We start from the raw sequence: 12,737 nt of genomic DNA on the forward strand, positions 1-12,737 counted from the left end.
GAAAAACGAAAACAATTTTCATGTCAAGTTATGTTTAAAGCCCTTAATTAGAAAAAGTATCAAAGGGCTACACAGACCACCACTACGGCATCCCCTGATCTGAAACATACAGTACATGAAGAAAAATGAATAGTTGATCCATCCATCAATCTATCACTTTTCTACCTCTTATACGGGGTCGGGTAGCGGGGTCAGCAGCCTCAGCAGGGAAGCCAAGGCCTCCCTTTCCCCAGCCAATTTAGCCAGCACAACCGACGGGATCCCTAAGCATTCCCAGGCCAGTCTAGACACTTAGCGTGTCCTGGGTAATCCCCGGGGCTTCCTGCCGGTGGGACATGCCCGGGGAAAGCGTTCAGGAGGCATCCTTAACAAATGCCCGAGCCCCAAAAACTGTCTCCTCTCAATGCGGAGGAGTAGCTGCTCTGCACCTTCACGGATGATCAAGCTTGTTACCCTACCTCTACCTCCTGAGATACATAAATTTATCCACCTGGGGCAGGATCTCATCCCGGAAGGAGCATGCCACCCTTTTCCGGGTGAGACCCATGGTCTCGGGCTTGGAGGTACTGATCTTCATCCTAACCGCTTCACACTTGGTTGCAAACCGCTCCAATAAGAGCTGAAGATTACGGCTTGAGAAACCAACAGCACCACATTACTGTATCTGCAAGAAGCAGTGATGCAATGCTGAGACTTCCAAACCGGACTTATTGCCCACCAAGGCTCGGTCTAGAAATTCTGTCCAAAAAAGTCATGTACAGAATCAGTAACGAAACACTGCTCGGGTTTAGATCAGGGGACCGTTCCTCCCAATCACGCCCCTCCAGGTCTCACTGCCATTGCCCACGCGTGCGTTGAAGTCCCCCAGCAGTATGACGGAGTCCCCAGGAGGCGTGCTCTCTAGCAGACCCACCAGGGACTCTAAAAAGGGTGGGTACTCTTAACTACTATTTGGTGCATATGTGCAAACAATAGTCAGGACCTGTCCCCAGTATTGCACAAAAGTACTATAATATTTAGTATTGAAGGGAGATAGGCGCCGCCAGGCTGTACTAGCCAAAGACACATCACAGATAGTTGTGCCCGGACTACTCAGTAAGAGTCATATTGGTCTGAAATTATTCCTCAATTAATTAATTAATTATTGAAAAATCGTTGAAACAACCACGTAGTGCACCTTATTTTGCTAAGTTTAAAAAAAAAACGTAATTCTGATGCCCATCCCTGAATCAGGCAGATGCATATTTTTTTATTTGTTATGAGAACTCACACACAAAAATAGCAACCCACGCAAACCCGCTGTTCCACATCAGGATGAAAAGCATTGTGCATTGCAAAGGGGAGCTGAGGCACAGCATGGAATAGAAAAATATGTTATATATCCGGGGCATAAGTGTGCAAATATTCGATAATTAAGCAGTTTTTTTTGATTGGTTGGGCTTCAGCGACCATTCTGCATAATTTATACAATATGTATAAGGAAAAACAGAAGAGAAAAAGCCCGGAGGTGATTTTGTTCAGTACCTTACGCCACCTAGTGGTTTGGCGCACAGTCTGTGATGTCCTCAGAAGACAATCCTGCTTAATTGATGAAATGATTATCATAGCAGCCTTGTTTTCAATATACAACATATATTCTAGACTAAAAGGCAGTACTAAAAACCCCACAATTGGCCAAATTTGAAAGTGTGCCATTTGTGAGGATATAATTGGAAATGGCAAACAGCATTAATTCGTGCGTGTGATGCTGCACAGGGTTTTACGGTATAACACCGTATTTATGCAATGATTGATCAATCGAAAAACAGCATTGAAAATCAAAAAACTGTCTATGCAACGGAAATCGAACCTGGGTAGCAGAATTGAGCCTGCCAAAACCTAACCACTATACCACCAGTAACATAGGTAAAATACAAAAATGCATTCCATTAAATGTACAAAAAATTAGGGATATGCGATAATTGTTTTTTTTTCTACTGAAGATGGTAAATAATATAATCCTACCTTTGGGAATAGATAACGATATTTTTTGGTAAACGTGACGTTTAAAACTGACAAAAACAGCCAATTAGAAAAGACTGTGAAAATCACAACCACACATTACTCTGAAATTCCGAAAGAGAGACCGTTACAAATTACTACCTAAACGAACTGTACATCTTAATTCATGCTCTACTGATTCTGTGGATGAGCCTTCCTTAAGTTCAGTTTCTTCACATGATTAGTCTGTACCCTGTCATTGTGTTTGTATTCATTTATCATTTTGTAATTAATGAGCTAAAATCTTATGTGTTGAAAAGTGACATCTGTATCACTAGTGGTCTACTGGTTAGGTTGCAGCACTCTCACCGCCCCAACTCCAGTTTGATTCCTGTTGCATGCAATGTTTTGCGATCTTAGTCAGTGACATTTATTAATTGATCAATCATTGCACTAATAAATACTGTAAGTATAAAAATACTCAATGGTTACACAAGAATAACTACCATAGCTCTTACTTCAGTTTTAATTGGCCTTATAGTCCAGTGCACCTCATATATGAAAAATATATCAGAGAAGACTATACTTTGGAGGTGTAGCTTGTAATCTGGTGCTCCTTATGGTGCAGAAGATATGGTATATTGGAAAATTTTACTACACATAAGATGGAATGGGAATGAAGAACCCACGTCACATAGGCGCCGTTCCTTCACTCACATTCGTTCTCCCGGAGGACATTAAACATATTGACGGCCAATCCGGACGGGAGATGCTCTTTTGTCCCAGGGCGTCCGACATCCACGTCTTCATCTCCATCATCATCGTCATCCGCGTCCCGGTCCTGTTCCTCTTCAGGTTCCGTGCTGGACTCGCCGTCCTCTTCATCGTCTCGCTTTCCCTCCGAGTCATCCTCCAACGTGCGGCCTTGCAGGGACAGAATCTCCGGAATGTCCGTGTGGTTTTCCCAATGCTCTGAGCGTCAAAGACGAAAGATTATTTTTAAAAAATCATAAATACTCTGCGCATGACGTCCCGTTGCCTTCACTGGCAGAATGAGAGCCATGACGGACGGCAAGAGGCACTTGAATTGAAACAAATACTAATAACCACAAAAGAATAATAGAACGACAACTTTTTACGGTTGTGATTTATTGCTCTGCCACCAAACAAATATCTTAGCTGATTTTTTTATTTTATCGTATCCGTTTTGATGAAGATAGAAGACTGCAATGTTTATCTGCAAAACACACGGAGGGACTCGCAGCCTTTGAATTATAACAGAGTTTACAGAAGGCATTTTTGCAAGGGCTGATCAATTTTATGTTAGTAGGTACGAGTGTTGAGGCTATTTTCGACCTGTCCGCAGAAGAATGCCACCCTTCCACAACGCAAACGCACACCCGTCCGTTCCTATGATTCTCAGCACTGCGAATCCGACTGAACGAGTATCACGATTGTAGTCTGCCAATTGTGTTCATTAAGTAATTTGGATTAGCGTAGTTAAAACCAAAAATAGAAGGTACTTGCCCAAAGAAAGTACCAGAATGATGCTATTTATGCAAGTAGCAGTTTCGATAGCAAAAATTTAACCAATAATATAACCATATTTCAATATATGAAGATCACAAACTTGTTTTCAATTTGCAAATGCAGGTAGTGGTCGTGAAATTTTCCTTTTTTTCTTGTGCAAAGAAAGATCTCACCTTTCATGCAGCTGTAGCCACGCGGTCTGAGACAGAGGCAGAGGCGTCCATCAGTGGCTAACCTCAGGAGGCTGTTAGCCGCCCGGTAGACATCATTACGAGCGGCTTTTGCCGTCTTGTAGCCTCTCCTCTCTGCCCATGCTGGAGGGAAAGAAAAGCATCAAATTAAAGAAGCCTAGCATTCTAAAATGAAACTCATCAAGAAAACGTATGCCTTAGAAAAGACAACAGCACCCGTGGGACATGGAAAACCATCAGACTGCTCTCACCTGTTATCGCGCCAAAAAGATTTCAGCTCTTGTCAAAAAATAACCACTTTTGCAAAGAGTAAATGTTCTGGGTGTCTTTGGAGACATCTAAGATTTTTTTCTGTTTACTTTTCGCATTTCAGCATTCACAGAACATGTTCTTTTTCTTAGCTGGAGTGAAATAATAACAGAAGCCTCTATCAAAATAAATGAAATACAGTAGACCCCCACCTTATGACCGTTTCCACTTGAGGAAAAATATCTTTTTTCGGCCCCTGTGTAAGGCATTTCCCCCACGAGACAACAATTTTTTTTTGCGTGCACAGTCATGTAGAAGTCAAACATAGCGATGACGAGTTACATCTTTTAAAAGTCCTGTTTTTGTTCCATATTTTGTACTGTATTTATTTGCTATGGGTCAAAGACTCTTAGTGATACTAAAGGAAGAAGCAAAAACATTTAACCATTGAGAAGCCCCTCTGTATCCACCTTTTTTGCCCTTACATTTATTTGTGATTCAATTTAATTATGTACACTTAGGTAGTACTTACTACATACTATTTTGTTATTTTAATGTTTTTACCTGGGGTACATAGGGTTCCGAACGCATAAGCTAACTACAATAGGTTTCCATCTCCCTCGACACAACAAATTTACTTTGCAAACTCCACCTCAGAACGGATTGATTTTGTATCCCTGGGGTCTACTGTACAACCAATTATAAGCATTGAGCTGAGAAGAATCATAAAACCAATTCATCTTTCCTGCTTAAAACAGGAAAAACATACAAACCCTCGCAAACATCCCAAGCGGTCCAGGGGGGCTCCTCTGAAACTTGCTCTGCTTGCTTGGTGTCGAGTTCTTCTAAATTGGGATGTTGGAGCTTCAGCACCGAGAGATAGGGGGTCCTCTCGCACAGATACCCCACAGAGCTGTACGGCTCCTGCAGCTGGGACACCGGGTAGATACCAGCCAGGATCTACCGAGAATTAAAATAGAGGTTTTAGGCCACTGTTGCCACGGTAGATGTTATTTGGTGACTCGTACCTGCAACTGTTTATCAACGTAGGAGGGGAAGACAAGGCCGGGACAGTCGCACAGTTTGACGGTGGAAGTGAGGTAGTAAGTCTGGAAATATTTGGTGTGGCCTGGGGTACGAGACACGCTCACCACCTTCCTGCCAACCAGGGAGTTGATTACGGATGATTTACCGACATTGGGGAAGCCTAAAAAAAGAAGAGGGAATGTTTTGTCTACGTTTGCAAAGCAAGACAAAACAGTCACCATTTATCATTAATTTAATTCCTTTAACACATCATGGTGGTCATGTGAAGACAGCAAGCAGTGCATACAGAGATACTGTATCTAATGTATACAATTATACCACCAGTTGGTGGTTTAATTGGTTATTGTAGTTTTTTTTAAGTATTTCTACAAAACATTACCAAGCCTATCCATTTAGATTAGTGAACTTGATATTTGTGACATCGTGATTGTAAATTTCTCTGTACAAAATCACTAAAAGCTGTGTGTGTGTGTGTGTGTGTGGCATTATTATGACACAGACAGAGAGACAGACAGACAGGTATTTCAGATTACTCACCCACAACTTAAGTCCTCAACAAATAAATCTGAATTGAACAACAGGAGAAGTTATCCATCAAAAAAGCTACACTTCTCTTTCCATATCAGCCTAATTGTAAGATTTCTTTAATCCTCGAAGAAGGATGACAAAAGAATGCAATTTGGTCGATTACCGCGGCAACCAGCAATGACAATAGCTAAGCAATCTAGCACTATTCTCCACAGTGTGATTGCTCTGGTGCTGTCTCCTCAAAATATAGGGCTAATATTTCACACCACACAGCCCTCATTTGAGTTTTCTTTTGGTGCAGTAATAAATATGTGCTCCTCTTTGTAAGCCTTATCTTGAATGGTCAGGTGATCCGAAAAACATATGACTTAAGCAAGTTAGTGGGTCATAGGAAAACCATGCAACAGAAATAGCGTCAGGAGTGTAGGGGCAGGTTGCCATCGGCGTCAACGCCAAATTCTCAATTTGGTTAGCTCCAGGTGTGCGCCAGGCTTAAAATGTGAGAAAATGATGTGAATTAGTTCATTTTATTGGCTGTTTAAGCCTTGCCTGCTTAAAATAACGTGAGGCTTTATAAAGATGAAATTGAGTCTCTTCTTAAAATCTGAGCATGCAACATTTAATCAGGTGCGCTCTGTAGTGCTGAATTTACGGTAAAATAAGCTCTAGCAGTGATACAGATACTCCTCGCTACTTCGCCCTTCGGTTATCGCTGGCTCACTCCTTCACGATTTTGATTTTTTTTTTTTTTTAATAAAGGTGCATTGTTTCTTTGCAGATCTTCACTTTTCACGGTCCTCATTAACCGCAAAAACCGAGGCATCGCTGTGTTTGGATAATGTGACTAATGACTACAGCCAGTTGTGGTTTTTAATCGCCAATCCTTATCCAGTAGTATTCATGCTGTAGAATGAAAATACTGACCGATGCAACCCAGAGTAAGCACGCCATCCTTGTAGAGCTCCTGCATGGGGTTGCTCATCTCTAAAGCGCTGTCGCTTTGATGCTCCACCAGCACAGATTCCGCATTCTTGTCCTGTGCCTCCTCGTCTTGTTGGGCGAGAGCGTCTGCCTGGATCTTCTGCTCCCAGCTGGAAAGGTCAACTGCGTGCAGCCAACCCCACGTTTTCAAAGCAGCTCACAAAGGTATGACTTCAACAAGTCAAATTAGCTTACCTCTTCCTGCTGTGATCTCTTGACAGGCCTTGAGGATCTCTGTGGGACCTCCCGCGTAACTCCAATCCGCTTTTCGTCTCATCCGCTTTTTCTGAAGAACTGAGATTCAGATCAAAGTGTGAAATTCTTAACTGGTATACCAATCTGGCACTTTTTCATTCCTTATGTGATTACGAGTGCTGTAGGGCTGCCCGCGGTGCGAGGTGAAGCAGACGATGTGTAGCTGTGGAAACTGGGAGGTCATGTAGTGTTTCCACGCGATCACTAGAGGGGGCGGGCACAGGTCTACTTTGTTCAGCACCAGGACGACTTGCTTCTTCAGCTCCACAGTTATGTATCGGTAAACCTCAGGGGGGAACTGCAGCACCTGGGAGATGCACGATGCATGTCAGCATTTAATTATATTAATTATGGTTAATGTAATACTTAACCTTCACGCACACATGGTACCACCCACGTGGAACACACTGGCAATCGGCATTTTGCTGTTGGCGTCAGGTGTGCGGGAGCACTTCTGGAGTAAAACGGCTCCAAGTATTATACATGCTTGATTATTCTGACGCTCAATCATCAAATTCCTCAAGTGTGCAGGGCACAGGGGAAAACGGCAAGATTCTCTTTTTTATAACGCATTTGCACCAAATACAAAACACGGCGGTAATTTATGAAAACATTTCGGATGCCAGGGCAGCACGGCAGCGCAGTGGTTAGCGCGTGTGCAGCACATTTCTAAAGTCATGAGATCAAACCTTCCTGTGTGGAGTTTGCATGTTCTCCCCGTGCTTGCCTGGGTTTCCTCCGGGCTCTCCGGTTTCCTCCCACATTCCAAAAACCTGCATGTGAGGTTAATTGGCCGGTCCAAATTGTCGCTAGGTGTGAATGAGTGAGTGAGATGTCTGACCCTTTGTGCACTACGAATGGCTGGCAATCAGTTAAGGGTGTCCCCTGCCCGAGGATATCTGGGATGGGCTCCAGCACCCCCATGACCCTAATGGGGATAAGCGGTGCTGATAATGGATAGATGGAGTTCGGATGCCCTTTATAGCTGGATCAATTTTTTTTTTGCCAACATTATTCATTTAATTTATAGTAGGAGCAAAATAGGAGGTTTGATGATACTTTATTAAATATTTATAATTTAAAAAATCCATCATTTTAGCACGCGCCAAAAAGAACATACTCGATTAAACACTGAAAGAACAAACCATTATACTAGTTTAATCAATGTTTAACAAATAAAAGTACTGTATAAAAGTTTTTTTATTGTTTTTTTTTTTTTTAACTTTTACAAATAACAAATGTACCTTCAAATAATAAGAGAGGTGACTGTTTAGGCAATTAGAATGCAGAACACAATGCACGATGCAAATCGGTGAGGAAGTGAAATTGTGAACACAAATCTTGTTAGAGCAATGGTTTGCTGTATTTGCACTTTTTTTTACCCACAAATCAAGAAAAGTCTTCAATTTATACTTCTGAACTGAACAGCAGCAAAAGTTAGATGCTACAGTTTAGTTTTGGTGTCATCTGAGTCATTGTCAACGCACTGGGGCTTCCTTTAATCCCCAAGGAACAATGAGAAGCAAATGCAATTTGGCCTGATATTGTGGCAGGAAAGTCAACTTCTTACTTCTGTGTTGACATTTTGGCCGTATTCTCTACGGTATGCTTCATTGTTATTATTTTTTTGTTCACATCCATATATTTGAAGCCACCTACCGGGTGTCGAATGTCCACAATGAGCAGTACGGCATCTGACATCTCTAGCACTCGCCACAGCTGCCTCCATGTCTAACAAAAGAAAACAAACCAAAAAAAAAAGGGGGGGGGGGTGGGAAATAAAATCAATGAGCTCACACTTAAAGTCAACTTCCTTTGTTTCTTGTTCAAAGTCAAAATTGATTATTTCAGAAAAGAAAATATTGCCATCTAGTGGCAAAAACTGACATTTATTGCATCCAGCCCAAAGGGCTCCCACCGGTAGCTCTTTTTACGCACAATACAATCTAAAATTGATAAAGCAAACCAAAATCTTTTTTGTCCTGATGCTTTACCTCCAGGTTGTGCTCAAAGTGGCTGAGGGACCCAGGCGGATTTCTGGAATGCAAGTCGTCAAGGTACTGCTTGTACGACTTCTCCTCTTGTCTCAGCAAATCGGCTCGACTCATTTTGTAGTTCCATGGGGGCCTTCGAGGGAAGCCCAGGCCTGAGCAATCACATTTTTTTATGAATTACGTTTAAGTGATGCCATTTTTAAATAACTTTAAAGAAAAGAAACCTTTTTCTGGGGGGTAGACGTCGTCAATGCCAATCTCAAGTTGTTTGTCTGACACGGGCAGCAGGATCTTCTCCCGGGCGATCTTCTTCCGCTTCTCCACTTCTTCTTTGCTCTCTTTTTCAAAGTGCAGCCGAAACCTATTCGGATCATGTCTGCTCTCTCGGCCGGACGGTTGTTGATTGATCCTGCAGATGTCGGTGGTCTCGCTGTCTGACGTGTCAGATTGACGATCTCCTGCTCGCTCTACGCTGGCATTGCGGCTACTTGGGCCTGAGCCTGTATCACCTGAGAGGGGAAAAAAATCATTTGTGTGGGTCTTCGTGGCTAAATGATTAAATCCTTACTGACAGGGATGCATAGCGTATCAAAAACAGATCCTAATGAAAAGCTAAATAGAGTACAACCGACCCCTGGGATTTGGCATCCACGCCTTCAAATTCGCTTTAAGGTGTGTAATAAGATGTATTTTCCCCATTTTTACGGTCTTCTCTACACTATACGACGTGAATCCAAGCCTCTGTTATTTGTATAGCTTTTATTCATGAGAGTCTCAAAAAGCTGCACAGGCCACATTTACAACATCCCCAGATCTGAAACCTATTAGAGGGCAAGGAAAAACTCAAAACATACGCCATAATATCCCCCCTCTGCCTTGGATCCACCTGCTACTCTATTTCATTAGCTCAAGTCACGACATACCAAAAGTATTGCTTAGAGACTGTCTCAAGTTTACTAGTCAAGTCAAGTCAAGTTTATTTGTATAGCCCTTAATCACAAAGAGTTCAAAGGGCTGCTCAGACCAACATTATGTATTTTTAATCTAATTAGATGAAAAGCAGATTTTTTTTTACATCTAACTCCTGTTTTGTTTGCCATGCTTTGTGGGTGTTGTTTAATGTGTCATTCATTGCCTTTCATCTATCTATCTATCTATCTACCCTGGTCATATGCCTCGAGAGAGGTGACCGACAGCAAAACAAACACATATCAAAAACACCCAAGAAAAGAAAAAGGTAGAAAAAAAAACAAAAAAACAAAAAAACAAATTTGACCATGGCCAACCAAAATGCCCAAACACCCAAACAAGATAAGCACCTCGGCACCAAAGTTGGTCATGCTTTCGTCCCTCCAGATGAAATAGGAGACAAGAAAGCAACCGTGTCACTCGGGTCAGGGTGACACAACACACTCTTCTGTTCAACAGCAGGGCCCGACAGCTTTCACTGGTTTACCCCTGCCGCATCATACGGGTGCCCTGCCCATCCCTTAGAACGTGTCCAAACATCTCACTATCCTTTCACAACACCTCTCCACTCATTCCTATCAACAACAAGAGCTCTAGCTTCCATTAAATTTAGACCTCTTTCCTGCAGAGCACTCAAAACACTATCCATCCACGTCAATCGCGGCCTTCCTCGTGGGCTCCTTCCATTTACTTCTGCTCTGTAGATCCTCTTCAACATTCGCTCCTCATTACCTTTCATAACTGGTGTATTTATGATTCAATAGTACAATGAAATAATAGTGCATTGTAACAATTGTGCAATGAAAAGCAATGCAATAACTTTCATCAGCAACAACATTCCCAAATAAGTCGTTATGTATAGTTAGTTTTGCACACTTGTTTAGAGTGGTGATGGCCTTGGGAAAAACTGCCTCTGAGTGTTAAATGGTAAATGGTCTACATTTATATAGTGCTTTTCAAGTCAATGAAAACCTCCCAAAGCGCTTTACAATGTGCCTTACACTTACTCATTCACACACACACTCACACACCAATAGCGGCCATGCAGCCATGCAAGGCGCCGACCCGCTTATTATTGGGGGTATTAGGGATTCAGTGTCTGCTTAATCATACGCTAGTGTTTTGCTCATAATCAGTACATACTATTAACATTTTTTAAATATTTTTATCTGTGGATACCGTGGGTTCGGAACGCAATAACCAATTACTAAAGGTTTCCATCCGCCGCCAAACAACCGTGCCAGGCTATGGCCAGCTCATAACGGATTCATGTCTCGGCCCTTTGGCTTTGTAGCGTATAATGATTTGACTGATAACGGATAATGGGTAATTGATAAAGAATATAGAACAATAAACCTTACAAAATCCCTCCCCCCATCCCGGGGTCCACTGGACATGCAATTTATTGAACTAGATCCTTGACATCACTTATAACTAAATGCACTAGTATCTTAAGTGCTCTATGCCCGTTGCAACAAATAGAAACTATATGTTGTTGTATTTATTTTCAATAAGGAAAACATCTCAACTCGAAGTAGACTAAATCAATGTGGAATGTGTTAAATAGCATACACTGTAATATCGATTAATTTTACAACATCCAACATAAAGAGTGAGTGAAACTGTTTACTTGGATAATTACATTTATAAATTGAAAGAATATCATTTGTAGATATAAGAATTAGGATATATTAAAAAGCGAACGGTGCGCATGTTAGAAAGTAAAGGCGCCAATATTTGTCCACGTTTTAAGGCGACAACGTTTTAACACCAACAATAAAAAATGTTAGATTTAAATTGTCGCCAAAAGGATATCGAACTTTAATTAGCTGACAGCTAAAGCTTACAAGCTAACGTTTCATACCGGTGTGTGTTTTTTACCTCGCTTTCTCTCCCGTTTGACTTGCAGCTGCTTCTTCTTTTGTTTGTTGCTGAAAGGCTTTTTCCGGGGCATGGTTATAATGGAGAGTGGATATAATTTTCAATTGTTGATGTCGTTAAGTAGACAAGTATGTGGAAATATTTCACGGCGGCGAAGTTTCTCGGCGACTCTTTTCACTTTCCCGTGACGCCATGTTTGACTGCGGAGAATGAGGGACGGAACCAATGCGATGTTGTCAAACCGAAGGTGAGCTGAGATTCGATTAATTTGTTTTCGCGTGATTATTATTGATATTTTTTTAAAATATGTACGTATTGATATTCATAATGTACATTTTAACTGCCAGATATAACGTAAATTGAAATTGTAACTGATTGTACTCCCCCTATCTGTCAGATCTTTTGGTTTAATCTACTTTTGTAAACACATCACAATGTCGCGTTCAAGTTCTCTGGGAGTTTTTGGTTGGAATACATATTTTCAGAAACGTAAATATGTTCGTTAATCAACAACACATATATACAAAACGAACCTCTACTTGACTGATAGAAATATGCAAGAAGTTTAGTTGCTGTTAACATGTATTTTTGTCACCTTTGTAAACTCCAGCAAAGGTATTCCATAAAATGTGACGCATGTGACGTCACATCAAAAGAGGCGCGACACAAGAACGATCAATGTACTCTTTTAATCATTTAAAACAGATTTTTGTAATTTGGAAAAACGTATTTTTCTTTAAATTAAAACATTTTGTATTAAAAACAAACTATATTCTAAACTCCATATGAATCACGATTTTCTTTTAGCATTACAACCCATCAGAAAATGGAAAACAATATTTCATACATGCTTTTATTACAGTATATATAAATAAATCCTCATGGTTTTCCATATTTCTTTTTTCTGTTTGAAAAAAATCTAGTTATATGTATTACAAAATGTTTTTTTTACCCCATTTCAAAAAATAATTATCCCAGCATTTTACATTACGATTCTCTTGACATCACAATTTCAAACGTTTTAATGGAAAATTGTTTTTTAAGACTTACAGATTTTATACATGACTCAGGAATCTGAATACATTTTAATAATGTATTAAAATTGAATTAAAAATGGGCATAAACAAAAAAG

The 12,737-nt window shown here is 40.9% G+C and overlaps 1 protein-coding gene across 1 annotated transcript; it reads right to left on the reverse strand.

Annotated features, from left to right (window-relative positions):
• Positions 1-1,209: 1,209 nt before the first annotated feature.
• gnl1 (G protein nucleolar 1) lies at positions 1,210-12,120 on the reverse strand. Its single transcript, XM_088326809.1, has 11 exons — positions 11,606-12,120; positions 8,980-9,264; positions 8,756-8,907; positions 8,421-8,492; positions 6,876-7,068; positions 6,702-6,800; positions 6,450-6,629; positions 4,979-5,157; positions 4,724-4,910; positions 3,684-3,824; positions 1,210-2,952 (listed from the first exon to the last, which is right to left on the reverse strand). The coding sequence occupies exons 1-11, from the start codon at positions 11,676-11,678 to the stop codon at positions 2,690-2,692; spliced, it is 1,824 nt and encodes a 607-aa protein (XP_088182935.1). The 5' UTR covers positions 11,679-12,120; the 3' UTR covers positions 1,210-2,689.
• Between the last annotated feature and the right edge of the window lie 617 nt (positions 12,121-12,737).

This window comes from Urocampus carinirostris, chromosome 2 (genome assembly GCF_059441175.1).
Source record: "Urocampus carinirostris isolate Australia breed hairy pipefish chromosome 2, RoL_Ucar_1.0, whole genome shotgun sequence".
Lineage (NCBI taxonomy): Eukaryota > Metazoa > Chordata > Actinopteri > Syngnathiformes > Syngnathidae > Urocampus > Urocampus carinirostris.

What these genes read in the sequence shown, in the direction of transcription:
- gnl1 (XM_088326809.1), bottom strand. Translation starts at nt 11,678, where the DNA reads ATGCCCCGGAAAAAGCCTTTCAGCAACAAACAAAAGAAGAAGCAGCTG. An exon ending in TTGTGGACATTCGACACCCG is followed by an intron (nt 7,069 to 8,420) that starts GTAGGTGGCTTC and finishes TGCATCTCCCAG; the next exon opens with GTGCTGCAGTTCCCCCCTGA. An exon ending in TGGCTACAGCTGCATGAAAG is followed by an intron (nt 2,953 to 3,683) that starts GTGAGATCTTTC and finishes TTTGACGCTCAG; the next exon opens with AGCATTGGGAAAACCACACG.